The sequence below is a fragment of the Telopea speciosissima genome, chromosome 8 (genome assembly GCF_018873765.1).
Source record: "Telopea speciosissima isolate NSW1024214 ecotype Mountain lineage chromosome 8, Tspe_v1, whole genome shotgun sequence".
In the NCBI taxonomy this organism is placed as follows: domain Eukaryota; kingdom Viridiplantae; phylum Streptophyta; class Magnoliopsida; order Proteales; family Proteaceae; genus Telopea; species Telopea speciosissima.
Window position 1 is genome coordinate 51,928,458 of NC_057923.1, and position 17,133 is coordinate 51,945,590.

The 17,133-nt window shown below is 38.2% G+C and overlaps 1 protein-coding gene across 1 annotated transcript; it reads right to left on the minus strand.

Moving 5' to 3' along the window:
- Positions 1–15,827: 15,827 nt before the first annotated feature.
- Positions 15,828–16,634, minus strand: LOC122672424 (protein ROH1-like). Its single transcript, XM_043869902.1, has 2 exons — positions 16,575–16,634; positions 15,828–16,464 (listed from the first exon to the last, which is right to left on the minus strand). The coding sequence occupies exons 1-2, from the start codon at positions 16,632–16,634 to the stop codon at positions 15,937–15,939; spliced, it is 588 nt and encodes a 195-aa protein (XP_043725837.1). The 3' UTR covers positions 15,828–15,936.
- Between the last annotated feature and the right edge of the window lie 499 nt (positions 16,635–17,133).

A 17,133-nucleotide genomic window follows, 5' to 3' on the forward strand; every position in this document is an offset into this window, starting at 1 on the left:
GTGCGGCAAGGCCCTGATTCACCTTGTGCCTCATGCGTTGGATGATGAACTATTTGCGTTTGGATCTTGTCCCACAATTTCTGGACCATCTTCTTCTATTGGATTTGATCCTGCTTCTGGTCTGTTTGAGCATGCCATTACTGTACCTTTAAAGATGAATTTCACTGGTGTGCCACTGGAGAATTTGTCTGAGGCGGATACTTCTGAGACCAACAAGCTAGGTAATTCCATCCCTCTTCTTGACTCCAATTTATTGAGGACTTCGGATAGCTCTAATGAAATTGATGTTCAAACTGGTTTCTTGCCTGCTGCTATGGATTGGGAAATCTCTGAGGGTAATGAGCCTAATAAATCCAGTGTGGGCTTAAATGTTGGTTGCTTTTCTGAGACTGCTGCTATTTCTCTTTTGGAAGATTTTCTTGAAGATGGTGATGACCAACCTCTGGATTTTCAAGTTTCTCCTAGTGAGGAATTCATACTATCGTTGTTATCGGATCCTAAACCTGAATCGAGTTCACTTGGGTTTATCTTTGGGGAATCATTACCTCTTGAAGCATCTGTCTTCAACTCGGGCTCTTCTTTTGGTGGTTCGATTGCTTTACCTATTCCTTTGGATGTTGATCCTGCGGTTGGGGTGGCCTCTGAGCCTGTGCCTATTGAACCTTTTCTTCCAAGCTACCAGAATGAAGTCTATGTAGTGGTCCCCTTTGGGGGTCCGAATCTATGTAAGAGTAAAATAGCATGGGCAGCAAGTATAAGACTAGAAATACTATAAATAAATAGTAAATACAAGACTTATCTGATTGGTATGGAAAATAGTATCGCACCGCATCAATAATACACGCCTTCTCGTGTAACCCTAACAATAAATTGTAGAGTTGAGTCGCATCAAACGATGCTCTCCTTAAGGTTTTTATATGCCTCAATTCTGCAACGGTTGACCATGCATCTATATCCCCAAGATAAAACAACTCTCTAATCACATAAATTGCAGTTCCAAATGTGATTACAAAGGGCATCCAAAGGCTATATTCACTAATTCATCGACAATCGATCGACTACGGCGGGAAGAAAAAATGTGTTTCAAAAACAATTGTTAGAGAATGAGCAAGACCTCCTCTCTTTATATAAGAGAGGAAGAGACACCCTAAGGGATGTCTCCAAGAGATATGGCCCAACTCATGTCTTTTCCCATAAGGCTTGTTTGTTAGCCACTCAAACAAGTCTTTCGATAGGCACCTATTGGCTATTTAGATGTCTATTAGGAAAGCACTCAACACTCCAACAAAACTTTATTTTGATGTTTAATTTTAAAACAATTAAAAATCCAACAATCTGAAGAAGAAAAATGTCAACTACTCCCATTTCCTCTTTCCTCGCCTTTGAATTTTCATCCTTTAAAATGTTTCTTGAACATTCCATTGCTTCATCCAATGATCCATCTGCTTTCCTCTCTTTGGTGAAAGATTGGATTGGTGAGATGTCGAGTGAGTCTCACTTGGGTTCCTCGGATTCCAACTCTGATGATGGCAATTCTCCTAGCTTGGCACCTGGTACATCGATGGAGACACAGGCACTTGATCCAGTACATCTCCTTCCTTAGTTCAAGGCTTTCTTTAATTATTATTTTGTATTCTTTATCGTTTTGCTTAGCCTTTCTATCTGCATTTGGGACCTGAATCGCCGAGCTTTATATAGATCATTTTCCCCTCGCAAGGGGTACTTTTCTTGTATGTATTCTTTCTTCTTATTTACTGCTACCATGTTACTTTTACCTTGGAATACTCGTAGGTTTAATAATAAGTTTACTCAAAAATGTCTGAATTTGCACATTGCAAAACACCACCCTGATATTATTTTCTTGTGTGAAACTAAGTGTGTGGATCATGTTGGTTTAAAGCTTAGGTCCCCTATTTCATCTTACAAATCTATTTGTTTCACCAATAGCACTGGATCTAAAGGAAGGATGGGTGGGTTATGGATTTTATCTGATCCAAATATCCCTATTTTGGATCAACATGTCTCTAAACATTTCATTTGTATTAAAATTATTGATGAAGTAAAAATACTTTTTGGGTGGTTTGTCTATATGCTCCTCCACATTTGGCTGCTCGTGGTCAATGTTGGTTGGATTTATTTGACTTCTTAGACACTCTGAACTATATGTTCTGCATTTTGGGAGATTTTTATGAGATTCTTCACTCTTCTGAGAAAATTAGAGGGGCCCCTTTTCAACCCTCCACGGCCACTCACAAGCTCCAAAATATTATTAATTCCTTCTCTCTTGAGGATGTGAGTTGTAAAGGCTCTCGGTGTTCATGGTCCAACAAGCAAAAGCCTCCCCGCCTCCTTAAGGAATGCTTAGACCGTGTCTTGGCTTCCCCTCAATGGCTTTCTACCTTCCACCTAGCTTTAATTTCCAAACTCTCTCCTATTGGATCGGACCACAACCCTCTACTCCTTGCTACTTCTGGCTCCAGACCTAGTTATAAAAAAATGTTCCATTTTCAGGAAGCCTGGACATATCACCCAACTTCTATCACTTCTGCTCTTCTTCCTGGAAGTCTATCCCTCAGTATTTCATTGCCATTAAACTTACTTCTCTATCTAATTCCTTGAAGACCTAGAGCAGAGATGTATTTAGTCACATAAACTCTCTAAAGAATCAACTGGTTGATAATTTCCTATCCTGCTCTAATGGTTTTTCACCTGATCAGGATAAACTGAACGGTATCAACAGACAACTATCATGGATCTTTGATGCAGAGGAATCTTTATGGTTACAGAAATCAAGACACCTATCATGGATCTTTGATGCAGAGGAAGCTTTTTGGTTATAGAAATCAAGACACCTTTACATCAGAGATGATGATAGAAACACAAAATTTTATTATTTTAATACAAAATCTAATTTGAGGAAAAGAAGAGTTGAATTCATTTGGAATGTTGGAATTGTGCGTCCATCAAACCCGAATTATTAAATTATTGAATTTAATTTTTATATTTTATTATTTTATTTGAGCTTAGAAGAATGTTCCATAGGTCTTTACCTAAAACTTGTCTGAAGTACTAGGAATGGAACTGGACATCCTGTTTATATGGTTTCCATATCGCATGTCACGCGCATGTCACGAGAAATGGAGATTTCGGTGCATGGATGTGGGTACACGTCGAGAACGTGTATAGATGAGAATCTGGTATGTATATCTTATGTACTACTATTGGTTATATGTGTGATATACTTACCCGCCACTCGATGGCCCTTTGACCTGAGAAGATTTCAATGGTTGATGTCCAGTCGGACTATAAACCGGTACACTAGGTTCGTGATCCTGCATTGTAAGCAAAGGGTTTCTCAACATGGAATCCACTACCCGTTTACGGGAAATATCTAGGAGAGAGAAAGTTGGTGATTGGTCGGACAGAAATCTGGATCCAGTGTTTATTCGAAATGTTTTATAAATTTATTTTTAATATAAAATTAATATATAATATATTGAATTTTATTTCAAAGTTTTATGGCTGTCCGATCGCTATCACATATTCTCTTGATCAACGTACATGATGAATTGGGGATAAGTAGCATTAAAGTACATACCCTATAATTCATTATGGGATATTAGGAAAGTGGAAGGGCTTATGTGCAATAAAAGAGTTTATTGGACACATGACATGATATGGGAGAATAAAATATTTATGATTGAATATCTTTTTATCTTATGGCAAGAGATATTATGAGAATATCTCATGAACCATAGTTTGGAAAGATTGTATCCCTTTTGAGATTCTATGTCTTCACTTTAATAGCAAATTGGAGTTGCAAAAATTAGAAGATTCACAAAACATCAAAATGAAAATTTGAGCCAAGGTCAAGATGGAAAGAGATTACTTGAGACCTAAGGATCTCCAAAACTATAAAAGAGGGAGAGGGAGGAGCCTCCCACGATTTTGGCAGTGCTCTCTCTCCCTCCCATGATTTCTCTCTCCCCTCTCTTGTAGTGGTGTGTGTGAGACTTGAGTTCGAGAACTCAAGAGGTTTTGGTGATTTTTTTGTTCTTCTAAAAAGTTGCAAGGATTGATCAAGCGTCAAAGTGTTGAACAATTTTTCAATCTCCAAGTTTGCACAAGTTGGAAGACCTATTATCTATAGGAGAAGTTTCACTTGCGACTCTAAGGTAACCATGAATGTTATTTTGAAATTATTTTTTCCCTACTCTTGATCATGAACTACAAGTATTGCTCCGATCCAAATTTCGCTGTGCATCGGGTTTATTCCCAACAATTGGTATCAGAGCGTTGCTTGTACGTTCATGATTGGAGTATGGTTTTGATAGAATAAGGTTCTCCATATTCTTAGAATAAAGTTGTTTATTTTTCCAATAAGAGGATACATGTTTTAATTTGATTATATTATGATTGATATGAACAGAGAAGAAAAATAAATATATATTTTTTTCTTTTCATATTTAAATTTATAAAAAAAAATATTTTTTTTTATTGGAAGTTTTTATGGGTTTTTATTGGACTTTTTAGTTCAATTTTTGGAATGCACTCATACTTAATGGTTAAGTAGGTGATTTGCATTCACCCAATTTTGCCACATGTTGGATGTGAGGTCACATGTATCATTACCTTATTAGACTAGATCATGGAGAATTTTTATTTTATCTTGGTGGTTATGGGAATGGATTTAATTTGTAAATCTGTGTGGATGGTGGTATTTAATTATTTATGTGAAATATGGAATGTGATGTGCGTTGTGCTCTCTCCCCCTCTATCTCTCTCCCTTTATTCTTTTTGATAAAATTATGTAATCCACCCCTTGGGCAATCCAATGGTGGGTTGTGTTTACCAAGGGGGTTTCTTCCCCAAGGAAAGTGTATAGAGAACTAGGTTGTAATTTTTTTTATTTTATGTAAGTTCAACCGATGGAGATTTTGAAGATTTTAAAGAAAGATGGAGACCAACATGCGATGATGGACGTAGATAGAAAGGAGCATAGAAATGCAAAGAACAAAGCATGGAGATGTCAAAGAATGGAGCAAGCATTTTTTTGTGCATCACTTGATGCATTGGATGCATAATTATTTTCACATTAAATTAATTGAATAATTATTGATTTAGTGGGAATAATAATACGTTATTATTCTCACTAAACTTACCATCCCATAACCACAATTTATATATGTGTTACCTTATGCGTTGTATTTTCTATATATGGCGATATATTTTGTGCTCGATCGTTTATCCTCCAACTTTGAAAGCATGTGTGATATGAATAGATCTTAACTGGTAAATCTTTGTTCATGGCCCCTTTTGATGATGGATGTAGAGGTAGGTAATGAGGTCCCCACAATAGAGCCGATAGGACGTTATGAGGATCTCACTATCATACGGTCTACACCTTCTCCCATTGGATAGAAAATGGACAATATAGTGGGAGGGCACTGTGTTAGTGGGCCATCTCTAATGATGCCATGATTCATTCCGAATCATTAGGAATACTCTTAGCATTACATCAGCTCACACGATCTCAATATGATAGTGCCAATCCCATCCCCTTTTGTATATTTAGTATGTACATATCCTTGTATTGTATATACTATATACGTAGGTTTTAGAATAGGAAGTTAATCGTATATATCATACCATTACGGATCATATACAATCAAGGAAAATAAAATCCCATTTTACCTACCTCATTCTTATCATGATATTGGGCTTCGTCGCACCGGTCCAATTCCCTTATTTTGTGACAACCAGGCGGCACTCCATATTGCAAAAAATCGGTTTTCATGAACGGACCAAGCACATTGAAATAGACTCGCCATCTCGTTCGTGAAAAGATGCATCAAGGTCTCATTAGTCCGACTAAGATTCCCATGGCCTCCCAAGTTGCGTATTTGTTTACTAAGCCCTTGGGCCATGATCGCATCGTCTCCTCATGTCCAAGTTGGGCGTTCGCAATCTCCACGCTCCAACTTGAGGGGGAGTCTTAGCATTACACCAGCTCACACAATCTCAATATGATAGTATCAATCCCATCCCCTTTTGTTATATTTAGTATGTACATATCCTTGTGATTGTATATACCATATACATAGGTTTACTGAATAGGAAGTTAATATCGTATATATCATACCATTACAGATCATATACAATCAAGGAAAATAAAATCCCATTTTACCTACCTCATTCTTATCAAATACGCATGATTTGAGTGTGTGTTAGCCGATAAGATATGGACATGACACTCAAGTGGCCAATTACATTAGAAGCCTAGGAGGCAGACAGAATAGTCCACCCAATCGTCGTATGTGGGATGATCCCCGATAGGGTAAGTTTTACATGCAAGGATTGGTGAGTTCCAATACATTTTTTTCATCATGGAGGGATATAAAAAAGATGGACCCTTGTTTTAATTAGCCCAAAATCAAAATTCAATGGTCACGATATTTATTGTGTTTTTACTTATCATCCAATCAAAATTGACCGGGCAAAATTATGAGGATTGGCATCGTAACATTATGCTCCTTCTCAAGGCTGAGGGACTTGACTCTGTCCTAACAGAAGAGTCTCCCACTATACCGTTCGCTGACATGGATGGAACTGAGGGTACTGAATTTACCGCAGAACAACTAAAGGAAAGGGTGGACATCTTCAAATCCTATCATCAAAGGGATTCAAAGACCCAATTGTAAATTTTGAATTCCATTGACAAATCGATTGTCGAGTCTGTCAAGGGAATATCTTCTGCGGGTGACATGATGGCTAAAATCAAAGAGTTGTATAGCCAACAAGACACTCACATAGAGTACGAGCTGGTGGATAAGATCAACAGTCTCAAGATGGAACCTAGAACTCCGGTCTTGGACCACATGATGAAAATTCGAAACTTGTTCGAACAATTGGAGGGTTTAGGTTCTGAAAAGTTCTCTTTGAATTATAAGAGGAACGTCATTTTTAAATCTCTCCCCAGCTCATTCAGCTCCTTTATTTTCAACTTCAATATGAACAAGGTAGATGTTCAATTGACAGAGCTGGGTAATATGTTACAAGAAGCCGAGAGAGCGATTAAAAAGGAAAAGGCAGAAGTGCACCTCACCGAGGTAAAAGAAATTTCTTCCAAGAACAAAGGAAAGAAAAAGAAGGGTAAGACCCATAAAGGAAAAAGCGGAAAAATTCAGAAGAAGAAATCTCCGAAGGAAAGTGTTTCTATTGTGGAAAAGAGGGGCATTGAAAACGTAACTATCGTGCATACCTGGCTTCCTTGAAAAAGAAGTCGAACAACAAGGATACCTCTTCAGAAGGTAATTTAAATGTTTTTGTCCTTTTCGAAACTAATATGTCTATTGGACCATCTAACTCATGGCTTGTGGATACCGGATCTACGGTCCATGTCTGCAATATGTTGCAGGGGTTCAAGGAGACAAAAAGACTGGACAAGAATGAAGTGTGTCTCAAGATGGGCACTGGAACAGGGGCCAAGGCGTTGGCAGTCGGAACTTATAGTATAGAATTTGATTCTGCATCTTTAGTTTTAAATAATTGCTACTATGTTCCTTCTTTTAAAAGAAATATTATTTCTGTTTCAAAGTTAGTTTCAAACGGTTATGTATGTACTTTTGGTACTAGACTTTCAATTCGTTATAATAATATTTTTGTTGCTTCTGGAATTTTACAAAATGGTTTGTATTTTCTAGAACAACCATTGATAACGAATGAGGTTTCAAATATCGATTTGAAATGAAAGAGAGCTCTAGTGAATCCTACTTACCTATGGCACATCAGATTAGGTCACATCAATGTAGACAGGATTAACAGGCTGGTGAAGGACGGGCCATTAGAAAGCCTAAAGGTTGAACCATTCCCAACCTGTGAATCATGCCTACAAGGAAAGATGACCAAGAATCCCTTTCCCAATAAAGACAGGAGAGCCGACGGTTTGTTGGAATTAATTCACACCGACGTGTGTGGGCCCATTAACATCCAAGCTAGGTATGGTTATGAGTACTTTGTGACATTCACCGATGACTATTCTAGATATGGTAGTATCTACTTAATGCATAAGAAGTCAGATACTTTTGAAAAGTTCAAGGAGTTTCAGGCTGAGGTTGAAAAACAGTTAGATAAACGCATCAAGTCCATTCGATCAGATCGAGGAGGGGAATACTTATCAGACGAATTCAAAGCATATCTCACGACTGAGGGGATTGTGTCACAACTATCAAATCCCGATACACATCAACAAAATGGTGTATCTGAGAGACGCAACTGGACTTTGTTAGACATGATTCGAACCATGCTCACATTTAGTGAGTTACCCTTATCCTTCTGGGGGTATGCCCTAGAGACTGCGATCCATATATTGAATAGGGTTCCTACTAAGACTGTACCCAAAATCCCATTTGAATTATGGTATGGGCGCAAGCCCAGCGTAAAGCACTTCAAGGGTTGGGGTTGTCCTGCGTATGTACGCAAGCAACAAACAGATAGTAAGTTGGAGCCACGTTCTTTTAGATGCTTATTCTTGGGATACCCAAAAGGCACAATAGGTTACAATTTCTATAATCCCGTAAATCAGAAAGTCATTGTTAGTAAGCATGTTACTGTCATTGAAGAAGATTTGATTGCCAAGAGAAGCGACCCTGTTGTCATAGAAGAGATGTCTTCTATACCTGAAATGCCTAATCCATCAATTGAACCAATTATCGATCCCATCAAACCTGATATAGTTTAGGAGCCGCGACGTAGTGGGAGGACCATAAGACCACCCACACGTTAGACACTTCTTACTGAAGAAGCTAAGACCGTAGAAGAATTCTACATGGTTACCACTGAATCGGATAACAATCTGTATACATATAAACAAGCTCTTTAAGATATAGATGCACCCAAATGGGAGGAAGCCATGCATTCTGAAATTGACTCAATGTATTCCAATAATGTCTGGACTCTGGAGGATCCACCAAAAGGCATAAAGCCCATTAGATGTAAGTGGATCTTTAGGAGGAAGAGAGGTGTAGATGGAAAGGTTGAGAGATTCAAGGCAAGACTGGTAGTAAAAGGTTATACTCAACAAGAAGGTATAGACCATGAGGAGACCTTTTCCCCAGTAGCAATGATGAAATCCATTAGGATTTTGTTGGCAATAGCCGCACGCTACAATTATGAAATCTGGCAGATGGATGTGCAAACTACATTTCTAAATGGATTTCTTGATGAAGAAATCTACATGCAACAACCAAAGGGGTTCACTTCAAAAGGTGAAGAGAACAAAGTGTGCAAATTATTGAGATCCATTTATGGACTCAAGCAAGCTTCTAGGAGTTGGAACATCCATTTTGATCAAGCAGTCAAATCGTTTGGTTTTGAACAGAACATGGATGAACCCTGCGTTTACAAGAAGTTCAGTGGGAGTGCGGTTTGTTTTCTCGTATTGTACGTGGATGACATTTTACTAATAGGGAACGATATTGGGTTTCTTTCATCCGTAAAGGCGTGGTTGTCCACCACTTTTTCGATGAAGGACTTAGGTGAAGCTAGCTATATCCTTGGGATCAAGCTTATTAGAGATCGCCAGAAAAGGATGCTAAGCTTGTCACAACCCACATACATAGAAAAGAGACTGGCAAGATTTAACATGGAAAATTCCAAGAAAGGAAATGTTCCTTTCCACCATGGAATTTCACTTTCCAATTCTCAATGCCCAAAGACTGCAGAGGACATTGAAGAGATGAAGAAAGTTCCCTATGCCTCTACAGTGGGAAGTCTGATGTACGTTATGTTGTATACAAGGCTAGATATCTGCTATGCTATAGGGATAGTGAGTCGGTTTCAATCCAATCCAGGAAAAAAGCATTGGATTGCGGTCAAGAATATTCTCAAGTATTTGAGAAAGACCAAAGATTATTTTCTAGTGTATGGGCGTGATGAGTTGTCAATAGTTAGATATACAGATTCAGATTTTCAAACTGACAAGGACGATAGAAAGTCTACATCCGGTATGGTTTACCTTATGGGTGGTGGAGCGATTGTGTGGAGAAGCGCCAAATAGAAATCTACGGCCAATTCTACTACCGGGGCAAAGTACCTGGCAACTGGTGATGCAGCCAAGGAACTTGTCTGGCTCAAGAAATTTCTTACCGACTTGGAGGTTGTTCCAGAGTTAATCAAGAATCCCATTCCTTTATTGTGTGATAACACGGGGGCGATTACACAGTCCAAAGAGCTTAGGGCTCATCAGAGGAACAAACATGTGCAGTGGAAGTATCACCTGATTAGAAAGATAATCCAGCAAGGTGATGTAGTTGTTTCCAAAGTTGGCACTGCTGACAATGTGTCAGATGCGATGACAAAAGGATTAGCTCCTATAGTGTTTGAAAAACATATTGAGAGCATGGGTGTAACTTTTGTTGGCAATTGGCTTTGATGTACAAGTGGGAGATTGTTGGAATTGTGTGTCCATCAAAGCCGAATTATTAAATTATTGAATTTAATTTTTACATTTTATTATTTTATTTGGGCTTATAAGAATGTTCCATAGGTCTTTACCTAAAACTTGTCTGAAGTACTGGGAACGAGACTGGACATCCTGTTTATATGGTTTCCATATCGTATGTCACGAGAAATGGAGATTTCGGTGCATGGATGTGGGTACACGTTGAGAACGTGTATAGATGAAAATCTAGTACGTATATCTTATGTACTGCTACTGGTTGTGTGTGTGATATACTTACCCGCCACTCGATGGCCCTTTGACCTGAGAAGATTCTATTTTTTGCGGTGTGGCATTACGGATTTTGGTAAGCCAATGGTTGATGTCCAATCGAACTATAAACCGATACACTAGATTCGTGGTCCTGCATTGTAAGCAAAGGGTTTTTCAACATGGAATCCACTACCCGTTTACGAGGAATATCTAGGAGAGAGAAAGTTGGTGATTGGTCGGACAAAAATCTGGATCCAGTGTTTATTCGAAATGTTTTATAAATTTATTTTCAATATAAAATTAATATATAATATATTAAATTTTATTTCAAAGTTTTATGATCGTCCGATCGCTATCACATATTCTTTCGATCAACGTACATGATGAATTGGGGATAAGTAGCATTAAAGTACATACCCTATAATTCATTATGGGATATTAGAAAAGTGGAAGGGCTTATATGCAATAAAAGAGTTTATTGGACACATGGCATTATATGGGAGAATAAAATATTTATGGTTGAATATCTTTTTATATTATGGCAAGAGATATTATGAGAATATCTCATGAACCATAGTTTGAAAAGATTGTATCCCTTTTGAGATTCTATGTCTTCACTTTAGTAGCAAATTGGAGTTGCAAAAATTAGAAGATTCACAAAACACCAAAATGAAAAATTGAGCCAAGGCCAAGATGGAAGGAGATTACTTGAGACCCAAGGATCTCCAAAACTATAAAAGAGGGAGAGGGAGGAGCCTCCCACGATTTTGGCAGTGCTCTCTCCCCTTCCCACGATTTCTCTCTCTCCCCTCTCTTGTAGTGGTGTGTGTGAGACTTGAGTTAGAGAACTCAAGAGGCTTTATTGATTTTTGTGTTCTTCTAAAAGGTTGCAACGATTGATCAAGCTTCGAAATGTTGAACAATTTTTTAATCTCTAAGTTTGCACTAGTTGGAAGGCCTATTATCTATAGGAGGAGTTTCACTTGCGACTCTAAGGTAACCATGAATGTTATTTTAAAATTATTTCTTCCCTACTATTGATCATGAACTACAAGTATTGACCCGATCCAAATTCCGTTGCGCATCGGGTTTATTCCCAACATGGAATGCAGAAGGAAATAAAATTGAAAACCCAAAAATGATGGCTCAGTGTTTCACCTCCCATCTTAAAGATGTTTTACCACTTCTAATCCACTGGATGCTGATTTTATTGAATGTTTATTTCTCCAAGTTCTCTCTCTCTTTAGGAGGATTCTTTTGTCTATTCTCCTCCTTCCCTGGAAGAGGTTAAGAAGGTAGTATTTTACTTTGGTCCCTTTAAAGCCCCTGGATTAGATGGTTTCCTGGCTTCTTTTTTTTCAAAAAATTTGGGATTTAGTAAGTTCCAACTTACTTTCCCTTACCTCCAACTTTTTGTAAATAACTTTATCCCTCACGGGGTAAATCATACCCTTATTTGTCTTATACCTATGACTGATTCTGCTTCAAAAGTGGGGGATTTTATACCCATTAGCCTTTGCAACGTGACTTACAAAATTTTATCCAAATTAATAGCTAATAGATTGAAATTATTCTTGAATTCCTTTATATCGCCGTTTCAGTCAGCTTTTATTTCTGCAGGCAAATAACTGATAATGTTGTTGTTGCACAGGAAGTCTTTCATTTTCTTAACCATACAAAAGGTAAGACTGGGATGTTGCTATTAAAATTGATATGTCAAAAACATATGATAGACTTGAATGGAATTTAATTATATCTTTGTTTAGATTTTTAGGGTTTGGGGATAAATGGGGTAGTTTGATTTACTCCCTTATTTCATTAACGTCCTTTTCCATCAAGTTGGATGGAAGTCCTTTTGACTTCTTCCATGCTTCTAGGGGAATTTGTCAAGGATGTCCTCTTAGCCCATATCTGTTTATTGTTGCCATGGAAGTCCTATCAAGGTTTTTCTCTGCTTATCGTGATTTGAATTTATTTCAAGGTATCAAGATTTCTCGATTAGGCTCGTTAATTTTTTATCTTTTATTTGCTGATAATATCTTCATCTTTTGTCGGACTACACAAGAGGATTTAATGACTATTAAAGCAATCCTGGATCTCTTTTCTGATATTTCTGGATAAGAGATTAATTTCTCCAAAAGTGGAATCCACTTTAGAAGAAATGTCCCTCCTAGGGATAGGACTTCTCTTTGTTCTCACATCGGCATAAAATGTCAAAGGATTCTATTTATCTAGGTACCAATTTATTTCATTGCAGGTCCAAAGTTAAAGAATTAAGTGGGGTGATTTTAAGAAGTCAAAGGAAACTCTCTCTTTGGAAGTGTAACCTTTTAGCTTATGCAGGACGTAATGTGTTAATTAAATATGTGTTAGGCTCTACTCCTGCATATTTGATGAATTGCTTTCTGTTTTCTTTAAAATCTATCGGAATATAGACTCCATTTGTCTCAATTTTTTGTTGGGGAATTCTGGGAAAAAGAAAAATATTTCTCTTATCGCTTGGGATAAGATGTGCACGTCCAAATCTCGAGGGGGTTTGAATTTTCGTAAGGCGGAACATCACAACAAAGCCTTACTGATGAAACTAGGGTGGAGACTAATCAATGATACTTCGTCCCTTTTGTGTCAAGTCTTGAAAGCAAAGTATTTCCCCAAACTCTCTTCCTTTGATCCCAAAACCCGCATGAAAAAAAGGTCATGGGTCTAGAACAGCATTTCTCACATAACCCCATCACTGGAATAGATTTTAATTAGGAAAATTGGTAATGGCAAATCTACTTTCTTCTGGATTGATCATTGGATTCCTTCTTATCGTGGCAGCCTCCTTGATTCAGCTATGTTATCAATCCCTTTGACTGATAGAATGATTACGGTGGATTCTTTTTCTGTGGGGTCTGCCTAGAATACTTCTGCATTAAATAATTCACTACCTTTGAATATCTCATCTCTAGTTCATAAAGTTAATTTGTCATTATCTGATGAGAGTTGGTGTACTTTGGCCAAGAATGGCATTTTTAGTAAACTTGTTGCTAGGTCACTAAATTCTATCTCTACTAGCAGTAATTTTTTTTCTATCCTCTTGGTGGAATTTTTTTTGGAAGCTTAAGATTCACCCCAAATTTAAAATCTTCTTCCGGCGTGTGCTAAATGCAGGACTTTCAATCAAGGCTTCTCTTTCCAAATGGCTTCAGATCGACCGTTCCTGTGCTTTATGTGGAATTTGTGTTGAATCCTTTTGGCATCTATTCCTTTCTTGCAATTGGGTTAAACATATTTGGGTGGCAGGACCTCTGGGATTGAGAACTGAGTATTTGGCCAATGCCTCCCTGAAAGACGTCAGCTTTACTACTTTTTTCTCACGTAAATTAGATAAACAATCTTTAGTTTTGGAGTTTTTATTGTTACTTGTTACTTCATATGGGCTGTCAGGAACAAGGTTGTTATTGGATCTGAAAAACCAGATCCTATTTGGGTAGTTAACTAGGTTAGACGTTGGTTAGTTGATATGAGTTTATCCCCACCCCCACCCCCCTTCCACCCCCCTTCTCCCATGATGTATATCTTAGTAATGAGGAGGACTTTACAATGCCTATTTTCTCTTCTTTACCAAAACATAGTTATCCTGTTTTAATTTGTGCAGGACACCAGATACCAGGAGTAAATTTGGCTGGATGGTCGTATAATTTTTTTGTTAGATGAAAGATTTATCTTTTTGGCTACTGGACATTTGATATCTTTCACTCTGATGGAACCAGAATTAATTAGTATCCGGATAGGCCTTGACCATGCTTCAAGTATGGGGTTGAAGATAAAAGAAGTATGGTGCTCAAATCAACAGATCACTGATCTTCTTCCATCTCCAACTACATCTCCTTGGCCTTGGTATCTTATTAAAGACTTGTTATATATAAATAGTATAGCCCGAAATATTTCCTTTGACAATAAGGCAGAGCCTTTTTGTATGGATATTGCCCTCAATTTAGCTAGACATGGGCAAGCTAAAAACTCTGTATATATGTCGATTATATAATTCTATATATATATATATATATATATATATTTTGGATGAAATAAAGATACTTGAATTAAAACATAATAGGAACAGTATATGACATACAGGATGATGATATATGTTTAGTCCTAGCATAGTTTGCCAGTTTATGAGCTAGCTGTATTAGGTATCTAGGTTGCTTAATAATATTTACAAACCAAAAAGTGTCCATAAAGCTTTTGACATCTAACAAAAAGTGAAAGAGTTCCCATGGCCACGGGTACTTTTCTTGGCCAGTAGTCTAGTTCTTGAGCTCCTCCGAGTCCGTGCAGACCGTAAGTTTCCTGCAGTCCAATAGAAGTGCTTTTTAGAGCCCTTCTTTGAGTCCCATGACCTCTGTTTCCTGTGTTGTTCCTGTATTTCCATAGTCCATAAATGATGCATACAATTCATTGTTGTAGAAAATTACAAAACCCCATCCTCCCTATTTTGATCTCCTAAAACTACCATCTGCAATCAAAATGATGTTATCCTGTGTATTGAGGCCCGAATAGAACTCCATTGGAGGAGGAGGAAGCAACTGCGATATAGAGAGGTTGTCCTGGGATTCCTGTAATGTATCTTCCAGGGGACAAAAAAGATTATATTCTCCCACCCATCTCACGATATTCCTATATTTTCTTTTGGGTAATTTACACATACCACCCCTGAGGTTTGATGAAAGGATAATTTTACCCCCCAGTTTTGGAAAATTCTACGTACCCCCCTGAGGTTTGCAAATGGTAACAAATAAGCCCATTCTGTCAATTTATGACTAACACTGTTAAAAATACGATGTGAATTGTCAAAATTGCCCTTGCAAGAAACAACCAAAAAAAAAACAATAACTCATCTTCCCCAAATCGATTGGGGAAGATGAGTTGCAAGTATCCAAATACTCACAATTTAAAAGAAGAATCGCATAAACCGCTACGACATGAAGATGAAGCTAACTGGAGAAAATTGATAGGACACAAACCGAATAAACAGCTCCATTCAACGGAACGATCCAATCCAAGGATTTTCTTTACAGAATGTATAAAAAAGAAAGGGGAAAAAAAAGGTTCTTATTGTTGATGGACTGCAACTGAGTTGCATACCCAGAAAACCAAAAATCACCCAAACATATGTTGCAAAATTGTACAATTCGATGCACACTGAAGGTGGACCAGAATTCAGGTTTCAGAATTTCAGATCATTCAGAATTGCTTGCCTTACCCATACAGTCCAGACCTTCAGATCGGCTACGCACGATCCTATGGAACACCTCCCTTACCTGGCGCTCCAAAGGATCTAATCCCTCTCTCACTGTATCCAATACCAATGCCAAATCCAATGCTCCCTGTCTCACCTCCTTCTCCCGTTCCTCCGTCAAGGGAAACTGAACTGCATCGGCCATTTTCGTTAAGTGATGCACACATTTCTCAATTTGATGGATTTCTTTCAACAACCCACTCGCATTCTTTCGGTCCCGTTTCTTGGATTCCTCCGTGATCCGCTCTTGGAGTGAAAGAATTGAGATTGCCCATGGGAAATGGCGAGGGATGGAGAGATGGGTTTGCAGGCCACGGTCCTGACAAGGTATAGCAGCTACGAGAGACCACATTACGAACAGAAGCACCGAATTCATGGTATAGACAGCAACTGCTACCCCACCGGTGGCAACAATTTCATTGCTACGGGGAGGTTCGAGACGAGGGCCTTGCTTTTGAACAAAATAGCCCTAAAATCCTCCTGGCAACAGAGGAACACATCAAGAAGGTGATGGATCCATGAGAGGGAGAGCAGATCTTCATCGATAACGGCATGGAGATCATTGAACCGATCAACGACCTGTTTCTGGAACCCCTCGAGCTCCAATTCCAGGTTGGTAGGCTCCTGGTTCCCTTCCATGGAATGAACTTGATCGCGCCTAATACTCAATAACGAACGACCTATCGAGGAAAAAGGCAGTGAAGAACCCTGGTAATCCGTCGCTGGCATTCTCAGTCACGAAGGATAATTTTACCCCTGCAATTACTTGCAACTCATCTTCCCCAATCGATTTGGGGAAGATGAGTTGCAAGTTTTTTTTTTTTTTGGTTTCTTGCAAGGGCAATTTCGATAATTCACATCATATTTTTTACGGTGTTAGTCATAAACTGACGGAATGAACTTATTTGTTGCCGTTTGCAAACCTCAGGGGTACGCAGAATTTTCCAAAACTAATTGGGGAAGATGAGTTGCAAGTTTTTTTTTTTTTTTGTTTTGTTTCTTGCAAGGGCAATTTGACAATTCACATCAGATTTTTACGATGTTAGTCATAAACGACGGAATGAACTTATTTTTACGGTTGCAAACCTCAGGGGTATGCAGAATTTTCCAAAACTTGGGGACAAAATGATCCTTTCGT

Excerpts from the sequence above, each read along its gene's own strand:
- LOC122672424 (XM_043869902.1), bottom strand. The coding sequence starts at position 16,634 with ATGGAAGGGAACCAGGAGCCTACCAACCTGGAATTGGAGCTCGAGGGG. Across the intron at positions 16,465-16,574 it reads TCGAGGGGTTCCAGAAACAG|GGCTATTTTGTTCAAAAGCA; the intron begins GTCGTTGATCGG and ends GGAGGATTTTAG.